The 25,933-nt window shown below is 44.3% G+C and overlaps 1 protein-coding gene across 7 annotated transcripts in view; it reads right to left on the bottom strand.

The window, feature by feature from the left end:
- The window catches only part of caska (calcium/calmodulin-dependent serine protein kinase a), a 182,220-nt gene that overhangs the window by 7,177 nt on the left and 149,110 nt on the right, over positions 1 to 25,933 (bottom strand). For 2 of the 7 annotated variants that reach the window (XM_078262669.1, XM_078262671.1), the window contains 10 exons: positions 24,921 to 25,109; positions 23,875 to 23,953; positions 22,247 to 22,332; positions 21,985 to 22,053; positions 17,960 to 18,031; positions 16,783 to 16,818; positions 10,715 to 10,756; positions 9,638 to 9,834; positions 8,298 to 8,413; positions 1,913 to 1,993 (listed from right to left, as the gene is read on the bottom strand). In XM_078262669.1, coding sequence (XP_078118795.1) covers positions 1,913 to 1,993; positions 8,298 to 8,413; positions 9,638 to 9,834; positions 10,715 to 10,756; positions 16,783 to 16,818; positions 17,960 to 18,031; positions 21,985 to 22,053; positions 22,247 to 22,332; positions 23,875 to 23,953; positions 24,921 to 25,109 — 967 coding nt within the window. The remainder of the gene's footprint in view (positions 1 to 1,912; positions 1,994 to 8,297; positions 8,414 to 9,637; positions 9,835 to 10,714; positions 10,757 to 16,782; positions 16,819 to 17,959; positions 18,032 to 21,984; positions 22,054 to 22,246; positions 22,333 to 23,874; positions 23,954 to 24,920; positions 25,110 to 25,933) is intronic. The other 5 variants (XM_078262670.1, XM_078262673.1, XM_078262674.1 and 2 more) reach the window with 3 other exon arrangements.

The raw sequence follows: 25,933 nt of genomic DNA, 5'->3' as shown, positions 1-25,933 counted from the left end.
AAATGTTATCGGAACGAATGGATCAAATTCTGACAGTGAAACGAGTCATTTTCGTGGAGGGTTGTAACGCTCAAAACAATGTCTCTACTGATTTACAGACGTCTCTTTCGCCATGTAACTAGGGTTGGGCATCGTTTGGATTTTAACAATTCTGATTCTGATTCTTCATTCCGATTCCGGTTCTCATTGATTCTCGATTCTGATTATCTGAGGGGAGGAGTTTATACGGGTCACATGCTTATTTTCACAAATAAGAGGAAAGTTTTATTTTGAGTCAATGGTGGTTTGCAGTTTTACATCTTTTTCACCGTAAAATAAAGCCAGACTAGAGCTCTGCTTACTGTGCTCCAAGGCTGCAACACAACAAGCTCCTGGCCGCTACGGAAACCCAAACTTGCCCATATTAAATTGGGAAGTGATGATCGGATATGAAACCAAATCCTCTGAACGATTACAATAAATAAACAATTCTACTGGAATCGTTTGGGCCAGAGGGCGTCACACGTCACGCCCAGAAATGGTAATTTCACCGCTTGGCTGCTATGTCAAATTGGCTTTAAAGCCCGGCGCTCTTCATGGGGGCCTGATGAAACCATTCACACTTCCTGTCTCCTAAATGGGCGTGGCCTTATTTGAAAGTGTAGTGACCGTTGTAGTTTGCATAATTTATTTATATTTTTATAATATTTTATTGTGCTAACATTAGATATTTACACTTAGCATTACGAAACTTAGTTGGGGCGTTCCCAAACCTTAGTTGACGTTAGCTTATCTGTGTTGCCAGATATCGCGAGAGTTTGTTCCTGCATCTTAAACAAAGTCAATTTTCTCCTGATGTGTCCGTCTGAAAAATGCCATTTTAGTGTCAGAATGTCCTGGAGATACGTGACTTGTGAAGAATGGGCTCCAATATTTACTTTGGTGACTGCGGGGTGAAAGAATGGCTCATAATCTGTGTTCACACTCACTTCTCCCGTTGGAATCAACACTCAGGGCCCTATCTTGCACCCGGCGCAGCGCGGCGCAAAGCCCGACGCAAAGCCCGACGCAAGTGTCTTTGCTATTTTAAGACCGTCCAGCGACCACGTCGTTTAAATAGCAAACGCCCCTGCGCCCATGGCCGTGCTGGTCTTACAGGGAGGTGTGTTCAGGTACATTCTGGGCGTGCTGGTCTTACAGGGAGGTGTGTTCAGGTGCATTCTGGGCGTGCTGGTCTTACAGGGAGGTGTGTTTAGGTGCATTCTGGGCGTGCTGGTCTTACAGGGAGGTGTGTTCAGGTGCATCCTGGACGTGCTGGTCTTACAGGGAGGTGTGTTCAGGTGCATTCTGGGCGTATTGCTATCTTGAGGCAGTGGGAAGTGATGGCGCCATTGACCAACAAAAACCTGGTCTAAAGTCAATAACGCAGCATTTCATTGTTATTTTAACAGAGCATTAGTAAAATGCTCCTAGGCTCGTGCACAGCACGTGCACACTATGCTTGTTACACACACAGGGACGCACAGCAGCACACACACATGCAGAAGATTACAAATACAAATATTACGGTGCAAATCCTCCATCATAACAGCAATGCTCCAAGGTCCAAACGCGCCTGGCTTTTAAAGGGAATGGGAGATGATCTCTGATTGGTTGATTGCATGTTACGCCCAAAACACACCTTTGATTAATGAAGACACTAAGGTCAACCCTTTTGAACCATGTGCCCGGCGCACGGAGCCTTTTTTCCGCCGTCAAACTAGCAAAAGTGGATTTGAACACGCTCTAGGCGCTTCACGCCGTGCGCTTAGATCGTTAAAATAGGGCCCTCAGTCTCCTAAAGAGGCGTGGCAGTGGACAACCCCACAGGACACACAGACAGGAAGTTACTCTTGGTTCTTAACTCTCTGCCGCTACACTCGGCAGAACTTACCTAACAAAACTAGTGTTTTCCTCTTGAAAGCAGGAAGCTTCACAACCTCTTCATACGTGACGAGGTCTAGTTGGTCGAACACTGGAGGTGACAGAGAGAAACGGAGTGAGAGGATGTGTGGAGAAGAGTGTGCGGGGACAAACAGCAGTTAGAGGGGAACAAGAAACACATCTGGGGACTATGTGGGGAAGAGAGGAGGAAGGTGGGTCACTTATAAAAACAAAAAAAGCTGAATAAAAGTCTCCCTGGCAGCAAGCCCCTAACCCTAATGTCAAAACAGTGAGGGGAAATGACAACTGGGAGAGCTGAGATGATCTGAATGATGACTCATTTAAAATAACCCTGGTTGCTCTGAGATTAAATAAATCTGACAGGCAGAAATTCATCCAGTGAGAAAACGGTTCATGAGAGGCTCATGTGCCAATAAAAGCCAGCAGAGATGGTGTGGAAAAGTTATTTAATTTAACCATAATAATTAAAAGTATAATTACTAGTGTTGTGTTAACATCTGGGCCTGGTTGCATAAAAACTGCTTAAAGAAATAACCCCATTAGAAGTGAAGGATATTTGTGTGATACTCGAAAGTCTCCACGGCAATGACATTTGCCGTTAAAGGGGAACCGTTTTTTTTAACCTGGACATATATTGTTTGTGTGTGTGAGTGACTGATATGAACAACAATATGCTTTATTTTGCCGCTGACAGACTCAGATTAATATTTTAAGTGTCTGACAACATTATGGAAAGGATCCCTACAGATATAGACCTCTAAAACCTCTTTGAGACCTTTCTGTTTAACCAGAAACAGCTCTGAAGTCGCTAGCGCTAAACCCACCAGACTCCATTTAAAAAAGCAATGCTTTTAGCGTGTGTAGAGCCGATATATTTTCACATTTAAATCAGTTAACTATGTGTTTATTTCAACCAAAACTAGAGTTGTGATGGTTGGAAAAGTGGAAAGACGTCCCAAAGTGGCTTTTCATAGATTTATTTAGTTTCTGTCGACTTTGAATGAAGTGTATTTTACGATGCTAAAATGACTGTTTATTTACATGGAGTCTGGTGGGCTTAGCGAACGCAATTTCGCGGATGTTTTTATGTTTAAAAAAAGGATCTTACCCTTTAACAGAAAGGTCGACCTCCTTAGAAATCCTTTCCATAATGTTGTCAGACACTTAGAATATTAATCTGAGCCTGTCAGCGGCAAAACGAGCACTTTTGTGAAGGTAAATACAAGCTGGACAATCACCCTATTAACTTATATTGTAGCTTGTTTCTCCGCTGCCGACTGCAGCGATCTCGCTTAATACTGGACCAACGTCAAAGGATGTTGCTAGTTACCCTTTAATTAAACATTAAACATAATTCATAATGTAATTATAATATAATAATAACACATTTAAAAGTTTTTCAGTTACACGTTTGTTGTTTAGTAAATCTATCGCATGCTATTGTTCCTCTTTATATAGACGTTTTTTACCCAAAATGATTTGCGCTGGGCAAGGGCTACTTGGCTTAAAAAAAACTATTCAAAAAAAGTTTGAGAACCACTGCAAAGGTATCCAGAGATACAGTTAATCCTAAGGATTCACTCTGCCACATGTATGTTTAGTAAAACATGTCAACAGTTACTATTTGAATAGCTTAGTAATGTAGGGCACCATAAAAAGATATGTATAAAGGCTTTAGGCTGCCCACACGTTATCGAAGGCCCAGTTTAATAAGCAACTTAATTGTATACAATATACGTATGTAGTAGGGGGTCCCTGCTCCGTCTCTCTCAGTTAAGGGGTTCTTGGCTTAAAAGACGCTGAAGACCTCTGCTTTAGTGTTTTCTTTTTCTATAAAAACAGTCATTTCAGTTAATGCTGGGTCCGACTTTCAAAGCATGGAGCTTTATAAAAGAGGCAGATTGCAGGTGGCCTGCTGTGCGGCGTGTACGACATGTTAGAGCAGAGCGGTTCTCTGTACAATGTGTTCTCAGCCTCTGTAACACGAGCCTCCACGCAGCCACCATCTCAGGGCGCTGACAGGCGAAATACAATACCCACAAGTCACTGGGTTCTCTCGGGCAACAGGAGGCTGCAGACTGACGGTGATGACTGTTTTTTAAGTGACAGGCTGAACAGGGTGAAGGGAAGATACTGAACCCACTGAATATGTTGGAGACTATTTATTTTACTGACTCGTTCACATGCACATAATATTCTGTATTTTGCTTATTCTGAAAAAGACGATATTCCGACTAAGCTGTTTGCACGGCTCACGAAAGAGGAAATTCCACTAATGTTCCCGTTTACTTGCAGCTGTGCAAAATAGGATTTTTGTGTTCCAGTGGTGGAGGACTCGGAGCGTGCGAACACAGCGTCCCTCTTTCTTTCCTTCAACCTCCTTCTTGAAAAGGCCGGCGTTGTGATGTTTACTCATATCCAAAAACCTGTTGATATCCAAGTCTTTGATAATGTTTAAAACTAGCTGCGTTTCTCCTTTTTTTTCTTTTGGCCGGGCATCCCTACCGCGTTATTATGGAACCCACGCAACTTCTAGGGAGGGACGCGCCCTTCAATAGCATTCACCCACTACTATTGGCCAGGCGTCCATGCTTACACAAGGTAACGTAACCCGATTCCTTCAGGTCCTATCCCCTGACCAATCGGTTATCCTAACCTTAACCACTCAAGGTCAATACCTAACCCCAACCAATCGGGCTGCTCCTTAGGACGGGACTTGCCTAGAAGTTACGTAGGATCCATGATAACGCATCTGTACCGCAGCCCTGCAAACTGGTGGCTGGTTGGTTTGTGTACAACAACCATGGCGCTCAGAGCTGACCGTAAACTGTAAACATGCAAGAGGCCATAAACTGTCACAAACTGCAGTAAAAACCCAGATTGAGACGCAGATTCTGAATGCGCTGCATACATGTCCAAAGAAGGCTTCTAAGACCTGAATAATACAGACATATCACACGTCTAAACTGGGAAAATGCTAGATTTGGAAAAAGACCGTATTCTGAATATCCAAATAGAATAAACTGTTTACATAACCCGTATAAAATTAGGAGTAATGTCAAATTGAGAATCTTAGTGGAATATTAGTGTGCATGTAAACATACTGAACATACTCAGTGTCTTCTGGGTCTGCTAATGAGCACAGTTGACCAAACAGGGATTAGAAAATGAACATCACAGCGCACACTATCTGAAACACACAAACTAAGCTACGTGGTTTCAGGTTTATCTCAGCCTTCTGTTGTTTTAGGACCAAATCAACAGAAACAAAACTGAAACGCTGGCATGGACAGCTGATTCAATCTACAGGGTTAATAAAGTAAACCGAGAGAAGAGAAGAGAGAGAGAGCAGAAGAGAAGAGAGGAGTTGGTTGCTGTCACTGGTTGTTACTTACATGCACAGAGGCCGTTCGGTAGGAGAAAGCGAGAGAGATGAACAGGAGGGGTCATAACATGGTTTGGTTTCAACAGCAGAATTACAAAAATGTTACACACAAACAGCAAGATACAACAGCTGGGCAGCTGTGCACAGTGGCAGCAATGGAGATGGAAATACACAAGACAGAGAGCATTTAAGTCCCGCCCCCACCGGAGGGGGAAACACCTCTCGGCTCTCCATTGACTTGTGTTGCGTGAAGGTTTCCTCCTCGTCTTTTTCGTCTGCTAGCAAACAACAGAAACATGCCTAAAAGCTGCTGTGTGGTGATATCAACTACCAACAGGGTAAATAAGCCAGAACTTTAGTTTTTATAAGCTGCCGACCCGAAAAACTGAGCTTTTATGAAGACGAAAGTGGAAACAGACGTGAGGAATCAGCAGAGAGAATGGTGAGACACTAAGCTAACGTTATGACCGACGTTACGTGTTAGCTTAAATGTGCTGTAGGTAGGACTGTGAAGATCCAGGACTTAGCCAAAGAATGTGAACATCGACAACTTCTCAGTCCCCCCCCTTTTCCGCTAAAGCCCCAAACGGTCTCCTAAGCCCCTCCTCCCACAAGGGAGAATGAATGCGTGTGCATGAGCAGTGATTGGCACGCAGTTAGACACGCCCCCTGGTCCTGATTAGTGCATCTGAACAGTTAGACACGCCCCCTGGTCCTGATTGGTGCATCTGAACAGAGAGCTGTGGATTTTTGCAAATCGTACTACAGACTGATCGTTGGGTTACTGTGATGATGCCGTGGGATCCCACAGTCTTCCCATTCTCTCTGCTGATTCCTCACGTCTGTTTCCACTTCTTTCTTCATAAAAGCTCAGTTTTCCGGGTCGCCAGCTTATAAAAACTAAAGTTCTGGCTTATTTACCCTGTTGGTAGTTGATATCACCACACAGCAGCTTTTAGGCATGTTTCTGTTGTTTGCTAGCAGACGAAAAAGACGAGGAGGAAACCTTCACGCAACACAAGTCAATGGAGAGCCGAGAGTTGTTTCCCCCCCGTTTAGCGTGGCTTTGAGAGTATGACGCGCTGCGCTCTGTCCCTATATACTGTTGTTGTTGTTAACTGGTGATACGTCACTGTGTGGTCAGAACATGCAGCAGCAGCAGAGGACTGTGATCAGTCAGGGTTGAAGGTTTACAGGGGATTTCTTTTTTTTATTGATACATTTCACTCCTTTTACTGGGAAAACCGGGATGTCTAGCCATAAATGACTTCAAACAGCAGATAATTGGTCATACAATTGTGTCTATTACACATTTCTAATTTGCTCATATTATTTAAAGTGTGTGAAAGTTCAATAGCAATACTTAATTATTACACTGCTTAATACCTCAGTTTTGCTGAATACAAACATGTTGTAATCCCAAATTATGCTCAATCCATGTGTTCAATAAAGAAATGAGATCAAATATAATGTAAAGTTTCCTGATTTAGACCAGGAATTGGGGGGGATGGAGGCCTGCGTGTCTGGTTCAGTCTCCACCTGCAAAGCTAAGTTTACAGAATAGCTTCTTTAATTAGCTTATTCCAAAAGATGTGTTGCCACACAGCTGTACTGTACGCTGTCATTTTGTAGCATGAAAAGATAACCATTACTGCAAGGTCAAATTGTACTTATTTGGCTATGACAGAACTCATGAATGAGGTTCGGGGGAGGTGTTTTTGTTCCAGTGCGTACTATCGTTCTCCGTACGCGAACACAGACGCACACAAACAAAGACTTGAGAAGAAAATCCAGATTTTCCGCAGCAATTCTTTCCTCGGGAGAAGGAAATCGATTTTGGATGAGAATTCCTGGGAAAGGCCAGAATCTCCATGCCCTCGTTAGCACGACCAAACCCTGAATGAGACCATTAAAGTGTTAAACATGAACATGATCTGGGTACTATTAATGAATCTGTTGTCAATAACATGAGGGATGAGTGGAGTTTAAACACTACTGATTAGATGCAGGTGACTCTGGGTCCCATGCACTCATGCTTTCATGACTCCATACCTTTATGTTCTGAGTTGCATGCTTTAAAATATTAACGCAAAACCTTTGAAATGGACATCAAGCCAAGGTGTTGATGGTGACAGTTTGAAAGACATGCTTATCACCCTCAAACATACTGCCCACGCAAATATCAAACCATAATCTTTGGAGAAAAACCACATGCACAGACATGACGTGACGTACGGATTACATTTACAAACAACCAGCGTCCCGAATCTCAAAACTGTAAATCCTGCGCGTTCAAACGTGACTTTAGAGCAGAGGTGCCCAAATTCTTCCAGATGAACGGACAAAATGTATCCGTGTGGAAGACCACGGGCCAAAAATAAACGATGTTCTCGTTCTCTGAGGCTAAAGCTACTAACGTTACCATGGCAACTACCAGCAACAGGCCGAGTCTAAACGCTGCCTCAGTTGCTGCGGGGGGTGGGGGGGGGGGGGGGGGGGCACCAAATTATTGTTCGATAGTAAAAAATGATGGTAGGTTCTGAGGCCTGTAGGTATTGTTTTTGTGATAGTTAGGAGCGTCACCATTTACAGCAAACAGAAAGCAGCAGGCTTGTCTTTTAAACCTATGCCCTGAAAATGCAGATATTTTCCGGCTGGAACCTGGTGTACGTATCAATGAGCGGCCCACATTTCCCTAAATCGGCCCTGTGCTCGTATAAGATTTCTGCTACGCTGGCATCTCTTCCTGTCATTCCTGCCGAGGCTCTGCTACAGGGGATGAAAGCTACAAGATCCTGTTACATACAAGTTCCACCTACAGGCACACGGACACACACACACACATGCTCTATGCTATCGCTAACGCTATGTGTGCACTGAGATGTCTGCAGCACATTGTTTTGCGTGCACATGCATGTGATTATGAACTTGTGTGTGTGTGTGTGTGTGTGTGTGTGTGTGTGTGTGCGTGCGTGCGTGTGTGGTGTACCTGCGTTGTGCTTTGCCAAATACTTGTCTTTGTACTGCTTCTTCTTCTTGCCAAACCAGGTGCAGCTGGCCTGCTGCTCCTGCTTGGTCTTCTCCATGGCTATACACGCCACTCGCCTAACAACAAACACACAAACAGGGTCAGGTACAGTGTTGAGCTGAAGGATTATAGATGTGGAGGCAAGGGGCGTAACTGTGGGTTCAACATTGGGGAGGTACAGATCTCCAACTATCTAGGGAGGTCCCGGAACATGTCTGCATGTTTTGAAAAAAGCGACAAAAACATCAAAAAATGTCTCGAAAGAAGAGACAAAACAATGAAAGAAGGTCAAAAACCTCGCAAAAACACAAAAAAAAGGCAGCAAAAAACCTCAAATGTTGGAAAAAGAAAAAACGTCCAAAAAAAACCCGACAAAAACTTGTCTTGCATACAAAGTGCCCAACCCTCATGAGTTTATAAGACACCAAAATGTCAGTTCCAGTGTTCAAATATTTCATTACATTTCACAAAATGAGAAGTTATTTTTCATAGCTCGTTATTGAACAACGTGTTCTCCCCAGAGCTTGGCAAATAGTGAATAGTAAATAGTGAAGCAAAAAAAGGTTCCTTTCTCCAAGCACAACTCACAACTAAAACGTTTTTTAATAATCATCCAGCCAGAAGAAACCCATAAATAGGGTCTTCGTAGACAGGACAATAAAACAAAAAAAATAAAACTATATTCTCAATTTTTTGCTACTTCACATAATAACCAAAGTCTGTCCTCCTCTGGAGTCAACGTTTTCATTTAGGGACATCATTTGAAGTTGAAAAAAGGTGGTAACTAAAATCACAATAATATTGTATATTGGGGCCTCTGGTGATTCCCACCCCTACTAATGTGGGGGAACGGTTTCTATGTACCAGGGTTCAACAGTAAGAGTTGCCCGATGGCCCGGGGCAAATAAAAGTAACTATAACAACCCACTTGCCCGTTAGGGCATCATCGTGTCATAAATGATGTTATTGTTCTCTTGGACCCGTCGGAGAACGCCTGTCATTGGCCAATCAAAAACTGAGTTGGTGCTTGATATGCTTTTGAGTTTTTCTTCTTTTTTTTTCCACGTTTCTTTTGGACATTTTTTTTTTCGACAGGTTATGTTCAATGTTTGTTTAAACGTTTAAAAAAACAAAAAAACAACAATTTGTATAGGGGCCAGTAAAAATTGTCTTCGGGCAAGTAGATTATTTTTTTCACTTGCCCAAAGTAAAAAAAAACAAAAGTGACTAAAAACCTGAACGATGAACTGTGTGTACCCTCGTCTTTTTGCCATAATCAGTGTGTGTTTTTTCCCTCTCACCACTCCTGCAGCTCTGGCGACGGGATGAGGCCTGCCGTGCCATTCTTGGTGTTCTCCAGTTTGCCCTGCCACCAGTTGTGGTCGTCCTTGGAGATGATCTGGATGATGTCGCCCACCTGGAAGCGAATGCCGGCTTCCTTGCAGGGGATGAGTTCGTCTTTGGAGGGGTCGTATTCAAACTGAGCCCTCACGTAGATCTGTGGCGGAAAGCGCAGGTGTTAAGAGGACGCAGCTGACTACGAGATGAATGGCGGTGGTGGGGGCGTTTCTGTCGTCTGGATCAACAAAAGTACATTTCCAGATGTCAGGCCCCTTCCGCTCTCTGTGTGTGTTGCCGTTGTCAAAATCCCTCGGCTTCGGGAAACGACAACAAACTTTGAGCTAGCGAACTACGTGCTAAAAATGGCAAGTTTTGAAGAACATTTGGATGGTGCAACAAGGCGGGCCTGCTTGGTTCTTTCGGGGAATGATTGTGAAGATTTACAAAGAATATGTTTACGGCATTAACTCTCTAACTGGGACGTTTTGGGACCGATTGGTGGGATTGCTGTGGACGAAGTACATGTGCAAATGCGAGACCAGGGTTTGTGAAATAGTCGGTGGCGTGTCAACGGAAAGAGGCAAGTGATGCGAGTGTTGGGAGAGGTACTGAGGAGGGTTAAAGAAAGAGAAATTTAACAGACGAGGAAGATAAGAGTGGCTAGATGGTGCACTTTTGCATATAGTGGCAGCTGAAGTAATGAGCAGTGGACTCTCAGGGGGTGTGTTATTCTTTTTGGTTGCCAAGTTGGAAACTGGTTTCCAAGGAAGGGCTTTCTCCAGACACTGCTGGGCTTTTAACGAGCCTTGCAACACACTAGTAATTACGGCACAGGCATTGTCCATGTGTCTATTAGTTGAAAAACAACAGTCATGATCCTGCTTTATTCCATTTTGAACCACAAAGATGTTTGTTTGTTGCCGATTTACGGTCGACACTCGGTGTGTGAAAGTGATCTGTTGAAATGTGTTTGGGACAAAAGTGTAGAAGTGTTTTCTGTTTGTTTTTGGGAGGGGATGGGCGAGGCTGTCTCTTACCTTTACAGACATTTTGTCCTTGATTGGAGGTCTGGATACAATCTAGGATTTGAAAGCATCACACACATCATGCAGCAGAAACGGCTATGCAATGTCTGAACAGCAGTATGGTGGGCGAGCTTGGTGGAGGGGGAGGAAGGTTGGGGGGGAGGTTTATGGGGGGGGTTGATGGTGGCGAGACAGGACAACGAGGTACAACTCCTCTTTTGGAGCGACAGAAAGTAGTCTAACCCTCGTAACACTTTAAATATTTACTTCCTGTCAAACCTTTTATAAACTGCGAGTCATTTTAATGATACTGAGAACAAGCTGTGCCAACTGAGAGGCTGCCCAGCTCGACTCTGCTGCCCTCTGCTGGCAGGATCGGCTGTCGGTACAATCACAAGATCCTCCGAGGCCACATTAAAAGATGAGATAGTAAGATGTTGGGTGAGTAATGTCGGATTATCTCAGAGGACACTGATGATGTATGTGTCAGGAAGGTGCACACCAGAGCTGCACAGATCAACCGATTAGTTGTCAACTATTAAAGTAACCGCCTCACTATTTTGATAATCAATAATCGGTTTGAAAAAAATCTGTGATTCCAGCTTCTTAAATGTGTATATTTTCTAGTTTCTTCTCTGCTCTGTGACACCAAACTGAATATATTTGAGTTGTGGACAAAACGAGACATTTGAGGACGTCATCTCGACACTGATCCACGTTTCACCATTTTCTGACCAAACTCTAAACGATTAATCGCGACAATAATCGGCAGATTAATCGACTATGAAGAGAATCGTTAGTCGCAGCCGTAGAAAGGCAAACTGCACGGATAGTTTGCAAAGTAACGAAGAGCAGAGAGTGTCATTTTTATAGATCAATCAGATCATTTCTTTTTACCATGTTTTAATAAAAAATGACTCAAACTGATTACTATATCAAAATAGTTGGCTTTGTTGCTCTAGACTTTCCCAGTTAAAAGTGTGTAATCAGTGTTTCCCAAAGCCCAATATGACTGGCTTTTGGGAAACACTGATCCACATTTTTCACCATTTTTCAAACAACTAATTGATTAATCGTTAGTTGCAGCCCTAGTGCACCCACAGGGTTTAAAATTAGCACCATCTACCAGCCAAATGCTGGTAAAATATGCAAGTGGCTGGTAGATTTTCTTCACTCACCAGCCAAAAAAACCCAATGGTAATCTATTGAGTGGCTGGTATGATCTGAACATTCACTATAGCCAATTGGCTGATGGACCAAAAAGTTCATTTTGAACCCTGCAACACAAAAACACTGATGGGATGAGATGACCGTTTTGGGGGATTGTTATACAGACACACGATTCTAAATGGCTTGAGGTAGACGTTCCCCATAAATTGATATCTGACTGGGTTCAGGATCAGTGGTTAGGGTATAATCTCTAGACTCTGCAGGGATCAACAATGCCTGTGCCGTTATTACCACACATACAGTTGGAAGTGCAGGGCTACACTGTCAGGTGGATGACACAAATGGCGGCCACTCGTATTGAGTCAGTGTATTCCCTTTAATATCACTGTAAGAACACACAAGTAGAGGTTTTCATAAGAACTCTCAGTTCCAGAAACAGAGATGTGACCCGGGAAATGAGTCTGGCCGAAACCAAATAACTCTATTTTGGGTTTTATTGTTAAGTTTTATTGCAGTATGTCAGTAAGTAAAGACGCATTTCCACCCAGTTCAGTTAGAACAGTTATTTTTCGCGTTTCCAAAAGCAAAAGTTGTGGATAGCACCTGGTACTTTTTTTAAGGTACCTCCTCGCTCGAGGTTCTAAGCGGGCTGAGCCGGTTCTACAAGGTGGAGTTAAAACACTGCAGACCACTGATTGGTCAGAGAGAAACGTCACTCACGGGGTAGTCTATATCCACGACGTTCCGGGATTGCTCTGGTGCCGCCGAAAATTCCGCCGGATGCATGTCTTTTCAACCGATGTCCGTTATCTTCCTCTTTCTTTGTGTTGGCGTTCTAACCTCCGGTGGATTTGTGAGGACTATGGTTAACTGCTCCTCAGATCTCTGCAGGGTAAATCCAGACAGCTAGCTAGACTATCTGTCCAATCTGAGTTTTCTGTTGCACGACTAAAACAACTTTTGAACGTCCACATGTCCCACCAAAACAAATTCCTTGCCGAGGCTATTTTGCAGAGGCACCGTGGCTCCGTCCGGCGCTTAGCCCCACCCAAGACGATTGTGATTGGTTTAAAGAAATGCTGATAAACCGGAGCACATTTTTCTCCCATCCCGGAATGACCTTCCTCCGCAGGAAGAAGAGGAAGGTCTGGCAAAGCGAGACTACTCACGGGGCATCCTGCACAAACCCGCCATTTTTAAATAGCCAAGCTACCGTCAACAGCGTCTGCAATTTCTTTATTCACTCAACCCAGATTTATAAAAATGGCAGCCTGCTAACAGGGTCCAAAATGTACTTTTCCGTCCACCAGCCAAACGGCTAGTGAATGTTCAAATTTTTACCAGCCACTCAATAGATTACTATTGTTTTTTGGGCTGGTGAGTGAAGCAAATCTACCAGCCACTTGCATGTTTTACCAGCATTTGGCTGGTGGATGGTGCCAATTTAAAACCCGGCCCGTAAAACTACGGCGTACAAGTGACGAAGTGCAGACGTCCCTCTGTTTGGTTGCCAATAAAAAGATTCAGCAAGTGTCATGTTCAAAATGACGCCACGGTAGATTTCATAGTTTGCTACGGCGATCAGCTGAGCGTCCCGCCTACCCTGAGGGCTTGTACAGTACTGGTACCAAAAAAAGTTTGTCTAGTCGAGCAGAGCTGTACCACGCACTGAAAACACGCCATGAATCCGACACGCGAGCATAGGGCTAAAACAATTAGTCGAGCGACAGAAAACCTACCTTTTTAAACTTTTTTGATAATCAAATAATTGATTGAAAGTCATTCATGAAGAAAATTTGTCAAACATCCTCTGGGAAGAGCCTCTAAAAATGTGAGTATTTGCTGCTTGTCTCCATTTTAAATCATTGTTAATTAAATATCTTTGGGTTTTGGACTGTTGGCAGACAAAAAAAAGCAGTCTGAAGATATGACCGTACAAGTTTTTTAACTATTTTTGACACAAGCCTTCCGTGATCGCCAGTTTGGCCGTGATGAATGAAGCGAAGCGTGTTTAAATCGACACAGTGCAGATCCATTTTTGCGACACGACTGAAGCGTGGTGTCGCGACGTCATACATCCATGGTTGATGCCCATGTCCACGCCAAGACAGTAAACCAACTGTCATGGCGGCTCGTTGAGAATACGATTGAGTATTTTACGAAAATAGTTCACTGAAACGTGTTTCTGAAAACATTTTAAGCGAGAAACAGGCCATGCAGTTGCTCAATCTGTCTTCATTTCAGATCGACAAAAGTCAGTTTGAAAGATTTTCGTCTACTTTTACTGGATAGTCGCATCGCGTTCAACGGATTAATTTGCATAAAGACGGGCATGGCCAGGAGGATCTACACTGACAGGCTGCAGAAACAATCTGACATGTCAGTGTTTACAGATTGGTCTGTTTTCAGGCAAGAAATGTGGGCGGTTTGGTGCGTGTTTGTCTTGGAAACTAACGGAACTGCCCAAAACAAACCAGAGGAGCTGAAATGAAGTAGTAAAGTTAGTTAGGGGGGGAAAAAATGTGACGATAAGATATTTTTCAAGAGTAAATTAAATGTAAATGTTTATATTTTATCAACCAACCATCAACCCAAACACATCAAGGAATACGGATGCTTCAATGTATTCAGCAGCACTCATTATCTGTTTTATTTTCCTTGGAAAAAAACTTGGCTAGTAAAAATGTACTAGCCATGTTGGCTGGTGATCACACAAGTTATTTTAAAGCCCTGATCATGAAGAGGTGTGAGCAACTGGTCTTCATCTTTGGCTTCCTTTACCAGCTGGACATACACACACAGACTGATGCATTTGCAATAATACCCTCTTGCACTTGAAGGGAAGCATTATGTTCTCCAAAACAATCACAACAAATTCCCCAAAACTCCCTCTGAACAAAGCTTAATTTGAATCCAGATGCATTCTGTCTGCTCCTCTCTTTGGTTCGCCAACAGCCGAACAGCTGCAACCTTTTTTTGTGTGTGTATATTAAATAATTAAAATGTTATGCATCTTGTAGTAGACCCAGGCTACATTTACAATGCTACGTTTTGGTTTAAAAGCAAATATCTTTTGCTACATTTCCCCCTCTCATTCCTCCTGCTCTGGTGTTCCCCCTCTCATTCCTCCTGCTCTGGCGTTTCCGCCTCTCATTCCCCCTGCTCTGGTGTTTCCCCCTCTCATTCCCCCTGCTCTGGCGTTTCCGCCTCTCATTCCCCCTGCTCTGACATTTCCCCCTCTCATTCCTCCTGCTCTGGCGTGTTTCCCCCTCTCATTCCTCCTGCTCTGGTGTTTCCCCCTCTCATTCCCCCTGCTCTGGTGTTTCCGAGCCCCTAAACCGGAGACATTTGGAAACACTTCTGACCCGTTTTGGTTCTGAATCTGCGGGGTTGTGTTTTAGTCTCAACGACTCCAAACGGAGACCTTTGGCAGCACCGACACTGACGCCAACGTTTCTCCTCCTGATTGGGTCTTATCGGTCACGACGTCTCATTTTCTGAGACTTAAAGATACTAACGTTACCATGGCAAGTACCAGCACCAGGCGAAGCCTCCACGCTGCCTCCTGTTTATGTCCAGTATACCAGGATGTTGTTGACATATTTTGGTTTGGGCGTGTTAGTTTAAACGGAGATTAGTTCTTCTACTGGAGATAAAAACACGTGTGTACGGAGTTTGCCTTTGGCTCAAAATGCCGCTTAAAAACCAAAACGTAGCGATGTAAATGTAGCCTTAGACTCCATTATTTCTTCTTTAAGAGTTTAGAACGAGGTCAGACCTCGACCATGCACGTCCTGAGTGAAAGTCAGCAGCCACTCTAAACAAAACAACTATCAGCTAAATGAATCTAAATCAGACTGATGAGTTTTGTGAAGCAGAAAAGAAGGTTAGGGAGAAATCGAGACGCACACACTTTCACACGGTTTCTGCAGGTTTTTTTTAAATCAATATTTAAGGCCTTAAAAAGTCTTAAATTCGCTGAAGTATTGTGTTCTAGGTCTTAAATAATTCTACACAGGTCCTTATGCTTATTGAAATGTTTCCGCAGCACTTCCGCTGTATTACGACTACAAATGAGACCAACAGGCGTGATGCATTTGTCGTGAAAATATTTTAAATAGAGCATACACTTAAACACATCCCTGCTTCAATACAAAAGATCTGAACTATGACGGAAGTATCTTTATTTAGGTTACGTTAAATAGCCGTTGGTGCTTTTGTTTTGAAGGAACTGCAGCATGCAGCCAATCTAGACACTACAGGATGGATACCCGACGGGCCCGGCCCGGGTTCGGACAGATATTTAGAAATGGTGTTTGGGTTTGGGTCGGGCTCGGTCACATCAGCGCGATAAAGCATTGACCATTTTACATTTTAAAAAGCTTATTATGTAGACGCGCTCCTGTGTTAGCGTGAGCTTGTTGCCCCGTGTGCGCTGATACGCTCATCTGGTGACATTTCCGAATACCTTCCTACAGTTGCTTAATGAAAGCTTTCCACACAAACAAACGTACATGTGTCATTAGTAGGAGGAAAAAAAACAAGATTTTAACTGTGTCTGGCTCCGGTCGGGCTTGGACATAAATATCTTAATGCCTGTCGGGCTCGGGCCGTGTTCGGTTACTGCTCTGTCGGACGCGGGCCGGGCTCGGACAGAAAAATGCGGCCCGATCCGCACTCTACTAGACACCAGTCCTATAATGCAAATGAGGAACTAGGGGGAATTGTTTCAGACGATGTTTCCGGACTCTGACATCTGACTGTCGTGATAATGGTCTTAAATGTCATTCATTATGGTCTTAAAAAGGTCTTACATTTGACTTGGTGAAACCTGCAGAAACCCTGATAGAAGGGGAGGGGTGCAAGCGTTGTGTAAGGAGATTACAGGTGAGTGAGAGAGTGTTATTCACCTGTCGACCCTTGGGCTGAATGGTGGACGGCAGGTCCTGCGGAGGCAAACCGTCGACGACAGAGAGACACGGTTAGGCAACATTAAACATTACACTTCAAAACATTCACGTCCTTTTGAGATCTGAAACCATGCATGCACATTCATCGGCAATCTAGCTTCTGCTCTTGCAAAAAAAAAAAGAAGTGGAAAAGTAAGGGAGTATATTGCTGCCACGCCTGAAGAAGACAAACGTACCAGTATCACGTTATAGAGTGAAAAGTTTCACGTAATAACGGGATTTTATTCATTGTTATAATGTGAAACTTTTCACGTTATAACGTGATAAATAGTATATTGTAATAACAAGAACATGAAGATTGTATGTTGAAAATATTTTGTTAAAACATCAAAATATCATGTCAAAACATGAACTATCTTCTTAAAAAGTACAAATATCTTGTTTAAACATGAAAATATGTTGTTTAAACATGAAATACCTTCTTACAGTGTAAAAAAACCCTTCTAGTTAAAACGTGAAAAACATCTCATCACAGTAAAGCTTTCACATAATAACGTGATGCAGATATGTTTTTTCTATTTCAGACATGGCAGCAATAATCTTCCGTAACAAAAAAAAAATAAATGAGATCATCAGAGTAATTGTCATCCGGCTGTGGAGCAACCTAGCAAGCAAAGAGCAAGCAAAGCAGCATCAGCACCACCAGCACCACAGCGTGTGTCTGGAGCCTCGGCGGGAGGAACTGCAGAACCCGGTCAGGTTTCAGGGGACACACCGGAGTGCGTCCCCTGTATGGCTGGGAGCACAGGAGGCCGGGTGTGTTGTGTCAGCAATGAGGCTCAGCACGCAGCAGGCGTTATGAGGCACACCAATTTGTTAACTGAGATATCGGACACGGGGGGGCTTTGGCTCAAACACATGAACAGGGGGAGGGACACGTGTTCGACTCTGGAGATCTTCGGTACGGGACAGTATGAGCCGCCAACTGCTCGTTCTACTACAGCAACTCAAAAATGAAACAGAAATAAACACAATCCGGATGTGAGACGCATCAAATGACGCATAGACATAATATACATTAACGTGACAAATGAGACGCACCCGGGGGGGGGGAAAAGGAAGACAAATCGGCTGTGGGTTTCCTAGGATACGGGGGGGACGGGGGGGGGGTCCTTACCAAGATAGAACTGTTAATGCTGGAGTGGCCGTTGGCAGGGGACTGCCTGGTGGAGGTGTTGGGGGACTCTTTCTGAAATAAGACACACAGGTCAGCAGCAGCGACACACACACACACACGCACACACACACGCACCATTTTTGGGACGCATATCTCAACACCCCCCACCTCTTTCTGAATGGTTTAGAGCACATGTGTCAAACTCGAGGCCCGCGGGCCAAATCCGGCCCCTCGCACATTCTGATCGGGCCCGCATATTAATTTAGGTTCACAATACATTTTGGCCCAGCTAGTTGTGCGCGACATCTGACACACGCAATCATTGAGTCAAAGATATTTGACTTTTTCGATGAAATAAAAGCCCGTCAATAATCTCTACATGTCTGGCCCTTGATGTGATTCTCTTTTTCCAGTGTGGCCCTCTGGGAAATTGAGTTTGACCCCCCTGGTTTAGAGAGATGCCGGTAGGTGGAATATTTTACCGGGACTGTCCAGATTATAAAAATCACTAGTCCAAATTAGTTTCAAACTGCTTTTGTTCCTAAAGAATTATAAACCTTTCGATTGGGGAGAAATTATTAAAAATGTCACTTTAGGGGTCTTCAGCTACACACCAATACACAAACTGATAAAAGTCACCTCTGGGTGCCTTACTTTCCGCACGCATGCACGCCCACCACTCTCACTCTCTCTCTCTCGCTCTCTCTCACACACACACACGCGCGCACGCACACACACACACACACACACGCGCGCGCACACACACACACACACACACACGCATGCACGCACACACACACACACACACGCGCGCCTGGGCAGTGACCGGAGGTGATGAAACAGTCCATTTGTACGCACACAACAACACACAATAACAGAGCCAGCACAGCGCTGACGTAATGAAATGCGTCAACAAGACATGGGCCCAATCAGCTGCCCTGCACGTCGTCACATGACCACAGGGGGGCGGCAGACTCCTGCTAGATACTCATCTGAGAGAGCATGAGGTCATCGCTTACACAGACACAGTCACAGCTCAGGGATTTACCGTGTCTGTGCTCACTCTCACAGCCGCCGTGCTGCTGCTGCTGCTGCTGCGGGAAGTCAGGATTAAATAAACCTTTTAATATGATGATTTAAGAGATAAACTCAAGTATAAAGACTGTAACTATTTAGGTTTTACTGTGAAAAGGAAAGGGCTGCCGCCTATTTAGTCGATGAGTCATTTTTTCATGCTGAATGATTTATGTCCAAGAAATGTATGAGCACGTCTGTGTTTTACGTTTCATCAAATCAACAAAACTGTGTTAGTCGACCAAGAATATCTTCAGTCGAGGACGGCTCTAGTAAATGGAGAAGATGAGATGGAAACTGAAATATAGTCTCAGCATACATTTAGAAACACTGAAATCTAAATTATAAGCAGACCATAAACGATGAGTAGAGAATGAGCTTCTAAACGAGTTAGTAATTCAAAAATTAATTCACAAATTACATACTACCTTCGTGTATGAATTCCTAATTCAAAAGTCTTATCATGGAGTTACGTACTCGGTTCATGTCTTCAGCTAAAAATTGCTGTGGTTTGGGTGTAAGACTTTCCAAAATAAAGCTGTGTTGTGCAGCAGCAGCAGCAGCAGCAGCAGCGTCTGAGCGGTTCACTGAGTTTCAGCCTAAATAAAGAAAAACACAATAACCATATCGTCTCTAGAATCATTAGTACATCAGTAAGTTTCCTTTCTGTCCCAAAAGGCCTCTTCATGCCCTTCCAGCTGCTCCAGAGTCCGGGACAAAGGGAAGTGAAGCTTCGGATTTTCTGGAGCCTCGGCTGCAGAGCTCCGTCCATTTAGTTCTGGTACGCCGTAGTTGAGGTGGTTCGGGCATCTGGTAAGGATGCCCCTGGACGCCTCCCTAGGGAGGTGTTCCAGGCACGTCCCAGCTGGGAGGAGGCCTCGGGGAGACCCAGGACTAGGGTGGAGGGATTATATCTCCAACCTGGCCTGGGAACGCCTCGGGATCCCCCAGTCGGAGCTGGTTAATGTGGCCCGGGAAAGGGAAGTTTGGGGTCCCCTGCTGAGCTGCTACCCCCGCGACCCGACCCCGATAAGCGGATGAAGATGGATGGATGGATGGACGCCGTAGGGGTGGAACGGTACATGAACACAACAAAGAGACGAGACGTAATACGTCTCCATAACGGCAGGCGGCGCTAATCTGTATTGTCACCCAAAAAATGAAAACCGGCAGCTGATTGGACGAACGCGTCACGTAGGTCTGGTTTCTCCAGAAATTCCAAGCCAGACCATCAAGGCGTCTCGTTCAGAATACGATCTCATGTTGGACTAAAATAGTTCACCGAAACGTGTTTCTGAAAACATTTGAAGAGAGAAACAGGCCGTGCAGTTTCTGAATCTGTCTTCATTTCAGATCAACAAAGGTCAGTTTAGAAGATTTTCGTCAGATTTTGAGAGACTCTAGTCACGCTCATCCCGCTCCCCGTTTCCTGGTCAGTTCTCCACCAATCAGATGGGTCATTGAGTCAGACTGCCGGCAGTGCCCGCCCCGCCGATTATACATGTCAAATCGGCCAAAATGAAGGACGACGGCCCCTCGGACGGACGACGGCACGGAACACACTGACCAGACTCGAGTCACCGACCTCCCAGACTGTCAGAAGGCCGATTATCGGCTCGGCGTGTCAGCGCCTTAAGATCGCAAGTTTGGGAATACTTTGGTTTAAGTCCCAGTCAGTTCCAGTAGTACAGACGAGAGAGTGGTGGGTAAGACTGCTGTTGTAGATTAGGGTTACGTTAGTTGGGACAGACGCCTTGTTCCGTTTACTGGTATTTAACAGAAGTTACACAACAAAAACAGATCTCCACCTAACCCACAACCAACGCACCCAAACATCCTCTTGTGTCAGAAAGGTCTCAAAGAGGTTTTAAATGTCTATCTCTGTAGGGATCCTTTCCATAATGTTGTCAGACACTTAGAATAATAATCTGAGTCTGTCAGCGGCAAAACGAGCATTTTTGTGAAGGTAAACACAAGCTGGACAATCACCCTATTAACTTATATTGTAGCTTGTTTCTCCGCTGCCGACTTCAGCGATCTCTCTTAATACTGGACCAATGTCAAAGGATGTTGTTCCCATCAGTCACTCAGACACAAAGACAGGTTAAAAAAAAAAAACCCGGTAGTTACCCTTTAATGCCCCACTAAGTTCACCAGCTAGTTGATAACTTGTATGTGTCTGCTGGGCTTAAAGCACATTATTATTTTGTTGAGTCCACTCCAAAGCCTAACAGTGAGGAGCATAGATGAGTTGCTTTAAATATTAAATAAATTGGTGTGTACATTCAAATTATTATTATTATTTGAATTGGCTGTTATTTCTGTGTTCTGCGACGTCTCTAATTTACATCACAGATGATCACTGTGACATTTGAAGGAAATACGTTACCGTCAACTGACAAGATGGACCAATGGCTTTTTGGGGATATTGGGGGATATTTGTGGCAATAAGGTGGACCATGAGCTTTTCTTAAATTACACTGTAGGTACGTGGTCCTTGGTGTATACCATGTGCATCTTTGTCTCGCTGTGTGCAAGTTAGTGGTGTGTGGGGAGCACAACATAACAGAAAGACTTGTATTAACTGTATACAAATTGAATTGTAAAGTGTTTCTGTTATTTTGTCCACCCGTGTAGTGTGCGAGTGTGCGTAACAGGACGGGATCACACAGAGAGGCGTGGCTCATTCCTGAATCAGGCGATCAGAGGAGGCGAGGGACGGTTCCGGTATCTTGGTTGGGAAATTGGTGTGCTGAATATCTGACCCAGCCCGAGCAAAACACAGCAAAACACATACACACACACACACACACACACACACACCCCATACACACAACGGACTTGGGTTACACACACACACACACACGCTCAGTAACCAGGCCAGCAGTTAGTAACCAGAACAGGAGCTCACAGTCAGCAGACAAGAGAGGAGGAAGAGGAGGAGATGTTACCTCACACGAGGAGCCCTGCGTCCGGTAACTTGGCACTATTTTGAAGGTGATGCTGCCTCGCATCTCCCTCTGTGGAGAGACACACACACACACACACACACACATAGAGACACATACACACACACAGATATTGTGAGTTTCATGTTTCCGGTTGTCATCTTTACACATTTATATCAATTTTTAATCTACATCCTTAGTAGATACACTGAAGCATGTACTAACACACTAAGAGAGACACACACACACACACACACACACACACCAGCATCTTCTGCAGCTGCTCAACAGTCTGGTTGGCCACGCTGATGCTGTTGATCTCCCTGATCTCGTCTCCTACGTGCAACGTTCCTGAAAGGAAAGGAGAAAGAAAGGAGGAGAATCAAACCTTTCTCCTCATTAAACAGCCTCACTAGATTTCACGACCCTCTGTTGCTCTTTTCCCCCCATCACAACCCCAGCAGTTGCAATCGAGGCGGCTTTCCAATTACCACCCGATATATCAACTGGGGACTAATTAACAGGATGCTACCTTCACGATAAAAACAGTAGAGCAAATGTTGCCTTCAAACACAAGAGCAGAGACAAACCAGCTGCTGAAATGTCTGGTAAACACCACCGTTTTTTGGTCTCCTGTTTAAAGCGATGAAGAGTGGTTGTCTGAGCTACTTCTCCAGAGTCAGTGTGTTAGCTACAGTAGATGGCGGTCGGCACTCCCCCAGTTTGGAGAAGCAGGCAGGAGTACCGACACGGAAGCTAAGCTAACGTCCTGCTGTGGACGGGGGGGGGGGGGGGGGCAGTGATGGGTCAATGTTGTACATCAGGGGTGTCACACTCAGTTTCCCAGAAAATGAGAATCCCATAAAGGGCCAGACATGTAGAGATTATTGACATGCTTTTACTTAAGAGGAAAAAGTCAAATATGTTGACTGTATTATTGCATGTCTCATATACTGTAGTCTTCTCACTTACATTTTGGGCCTCATAAAGCCCTAAACAAGTTTGGCAAAAAAAGCCTCAGCCAGCGACAAATACGTTGAAAAAAGTGCCAAAAAAGGCCCAAAAAAAAAGTGCCGAAAACATCAGAAAGTGCCAAAAACATTGCAAAAGGCGCCAAAACCTTCCGAAAACGTGGCAAAGCATTGAGTAAAGCGTAAGAAAATGTTAAAACAAAGTGCCTAAAGCACATAAACCGTCAGAAAAGGCGACAAAAACTAGGTGGGACTAAAGGTTATTGTGAACCTAAACTGAAATGCGGGCCGGATCAAAACCTGCGAGGGGCCGGATTTGGCCCTCGGGCCTTGAGTTTGACACGTGTTGTAAATTGTATGTTTTGTGAAAAAATTGTTAATCATAAGAAACAAAACAACCTCGATGTTTAGGAATAACTGGGAGTTGTCAGTTGTTCACCGCTATATATATATATATATATATATATATATATATATATATATATAGTGAACCTGACCTGAGTCATACAGCCTGTCGGAAGCCATCTATGAAACAAACTGCTGAAAAGCACATTAGACGGCCTGCCATCTCCGGAGGTGAGCAGTCTGCTGTCTAACTGTAACCCAACTCTATCTCGCTAGCCGTACGGTTATAAAAAGAAGAGTTTCCATTTACGACTCACATGACATTCTGCCAAATGTCTGGGTTCATGTCAGTGTTTTAGAAAAATGCTAACACATGCTAATATATCTTATTGCCATGTGTCAACAGTTATTGCCCAGTGTTTTGCTAAAATGATAACATAAGCGAACATGCTAACCCATGCCTCAAGAACAAAGCAAGGGTTATTTGTGTGCAGGCTGACCCCCATTTAAGCCAGAAATACAGAAATACCCACACCCTATATGAAGTTAGGAATAACTGGGAGTTGTGAGAGCGTACCTTGTCTGTGGATCATCCCCCCGTGCATTATCCTCGCTACGATGCAGTGGTTTGACTCGTTCATCTTCAGCGTGATGCCCTGCACCATGACACAGGATGTATAAGGTCTTAACAAAAAAGTACAGAGTACAGTACGGCAATGTTCACACTAGGCGTCTTTTTAAAAGGTACACTGTGTAGGAATTCCTCCCATCTAGCGGTGAAATTGTATTTTGCATTCAAAGATTAGTGCTCTCTGGCGCCTCGCTTTTTCAAACGCGTGCTGCAACTACGGTAGCCGTTATGTACCAAGAAGCTATGACAACATGTCTTCCAACGTGGATTCCTTCTCCTGTGGCTCGGCGTAAGTACAGTCCTCCATTATGAACTAAAGTGCAGTTGCAGGCTTTCAAATGTTGCCGGTGCGGTGACCAGCGGCTCTCACGGATCTCCTTCTCCGTTTCAGCTGGTCTCAGTCACGTGACGCTGGCTCGGAACGAAAACGACGTGGAAGCCTCCTTGGACTTGCCCGTCCAATATAAATACAGATGAGAAATTCTTCGCTTACGAGGATAAGTCAGATCATTGGCAGAGGTCATTTTACACCAATGAGGACATATTTATGATTTTAATAAACTCCTTCAAACACTACTCAGAGTACCTTTAAGCTGCCAGCGTCTGTTTTACATTATAAACCTACGGAGTAAACCGTGTTTGGGCTTTTTTTAAACGCCATCGCCGCCGTCTTTTTCTGCAGCTCAGAGCGTCTTCTTGAAGTTGAAAAAAGTTCAATTTTGAGTGTTTTTTTTGACAGCTGACCAGTGACAGGTGGAGCACGTAGACCTGTCGTTTCCATAACAACACGAAAAAATGGAGAGGGTTATAGCAACACAAGATGCTCCCGGCTGCTTTTTTGGAACCAAAACGATGCCAGCTTCTTATTTTTTATTCATTTTTTTAACCACAAAAGTGCCCTAGTCCACTTTTTCTTGTCAACAAAAGACGGCGAGTGTGATCGTGGCCTGAGTGTGAGGAAGTGCAGTAAAAACATGTTGAAAGCTGCGCACCATTGGCTCATCGGTGTTCTTCTGGAACTGGACCAGGCGCACCCTGGTGACGTTCTCCAGGTCCATGTCTCCGTTGGCGCTCTCGGGCGAGTCTCCGTTCAGGTAGGGCGAGGTGGGGGGGGGTGTCACCCTCAGAGCCTCGTCGCTGTAAACCTCGTGGGCCACCACGTCGTGGGCCTGCAGCAAGGCCTGCGGACACAAACAGAGTCAGAGGGGCTCGGACTGGATTATGGTGATATTTTATACATGCCTTCAAATGCAAATCAATCTTCTCTGAAAATGCAGGACTCAGTACACTATGCAGCACTAAGATTCGTAACTAATTCTAGTTTTCGTACTCATCACTGTAGCTTGTATGAGAGTGTCGGTTGGCCTTCTTTGCATCGCAGGTTGGAGCATTGGTTTCTTTTTAAGGCCATGCTGTGTAAACTGCCTCCTTACTTATGTTCTCTCCTGACTCCTAAAGTCACCACCATAGACTGTATATATAATGGACCAACAGACCCCGTGTCTCTGGACGGAGACCAGTGAAGGACATTAGAAGCTCTTTCCCGGTGATGGCTGAGCGTTACTGAGCAGCCTCCAACTGAGCTTGAAGACGTAGATGTGACGTGAGCAACCTGTCTGAAAGTTGGAAGTCTTCTGGTAGCTGTGCCAAGAGAAATCTCAATCATTCCCAATCTAGCAGAGACGGAGAGCGTAGGTATATGTAAGGAGATAACATAGACACAGGCTCATTATTGATCACTAAAATGATAGTTAACATTAGTCATTACACTTAAACAGCTAATGGAAGTCCAAACTGCCTGAGAGCTTCTCCTGTACTATACGGTAACTCCTCTACTATGAGACAGGAAGTCTCGTGGTTATGACCCAATCGTTAGCCTATTGTTATAAAAACGTCTGCTACGGAGCCATAACGTGAGCTACAAGGTAATGGAGCCTTTTATACATTGTCGTGTTTCTTTAGAAATAAACAACGGACAAATAGAGTCTTTAAACGCTTCAGATGT

This window comes from Sander vitreus, chromosome 11, assembly GCF_031162955.1.
Source record: "Sander vitreus isolate 19-12246 chromosome 11, sanVit1, whole genome shotgun sequence".
Classification (NCBI taxonomy): Eukaryota; Metazoa; Chordata; class Actinopteri; order Perciformes; family Percidae; genus Sander; species Sander vitreus.
Note: the sequence above shows the minus strand (reverse complement) of the source record. Positions and strands in the feature narration are given on the sequence as shown.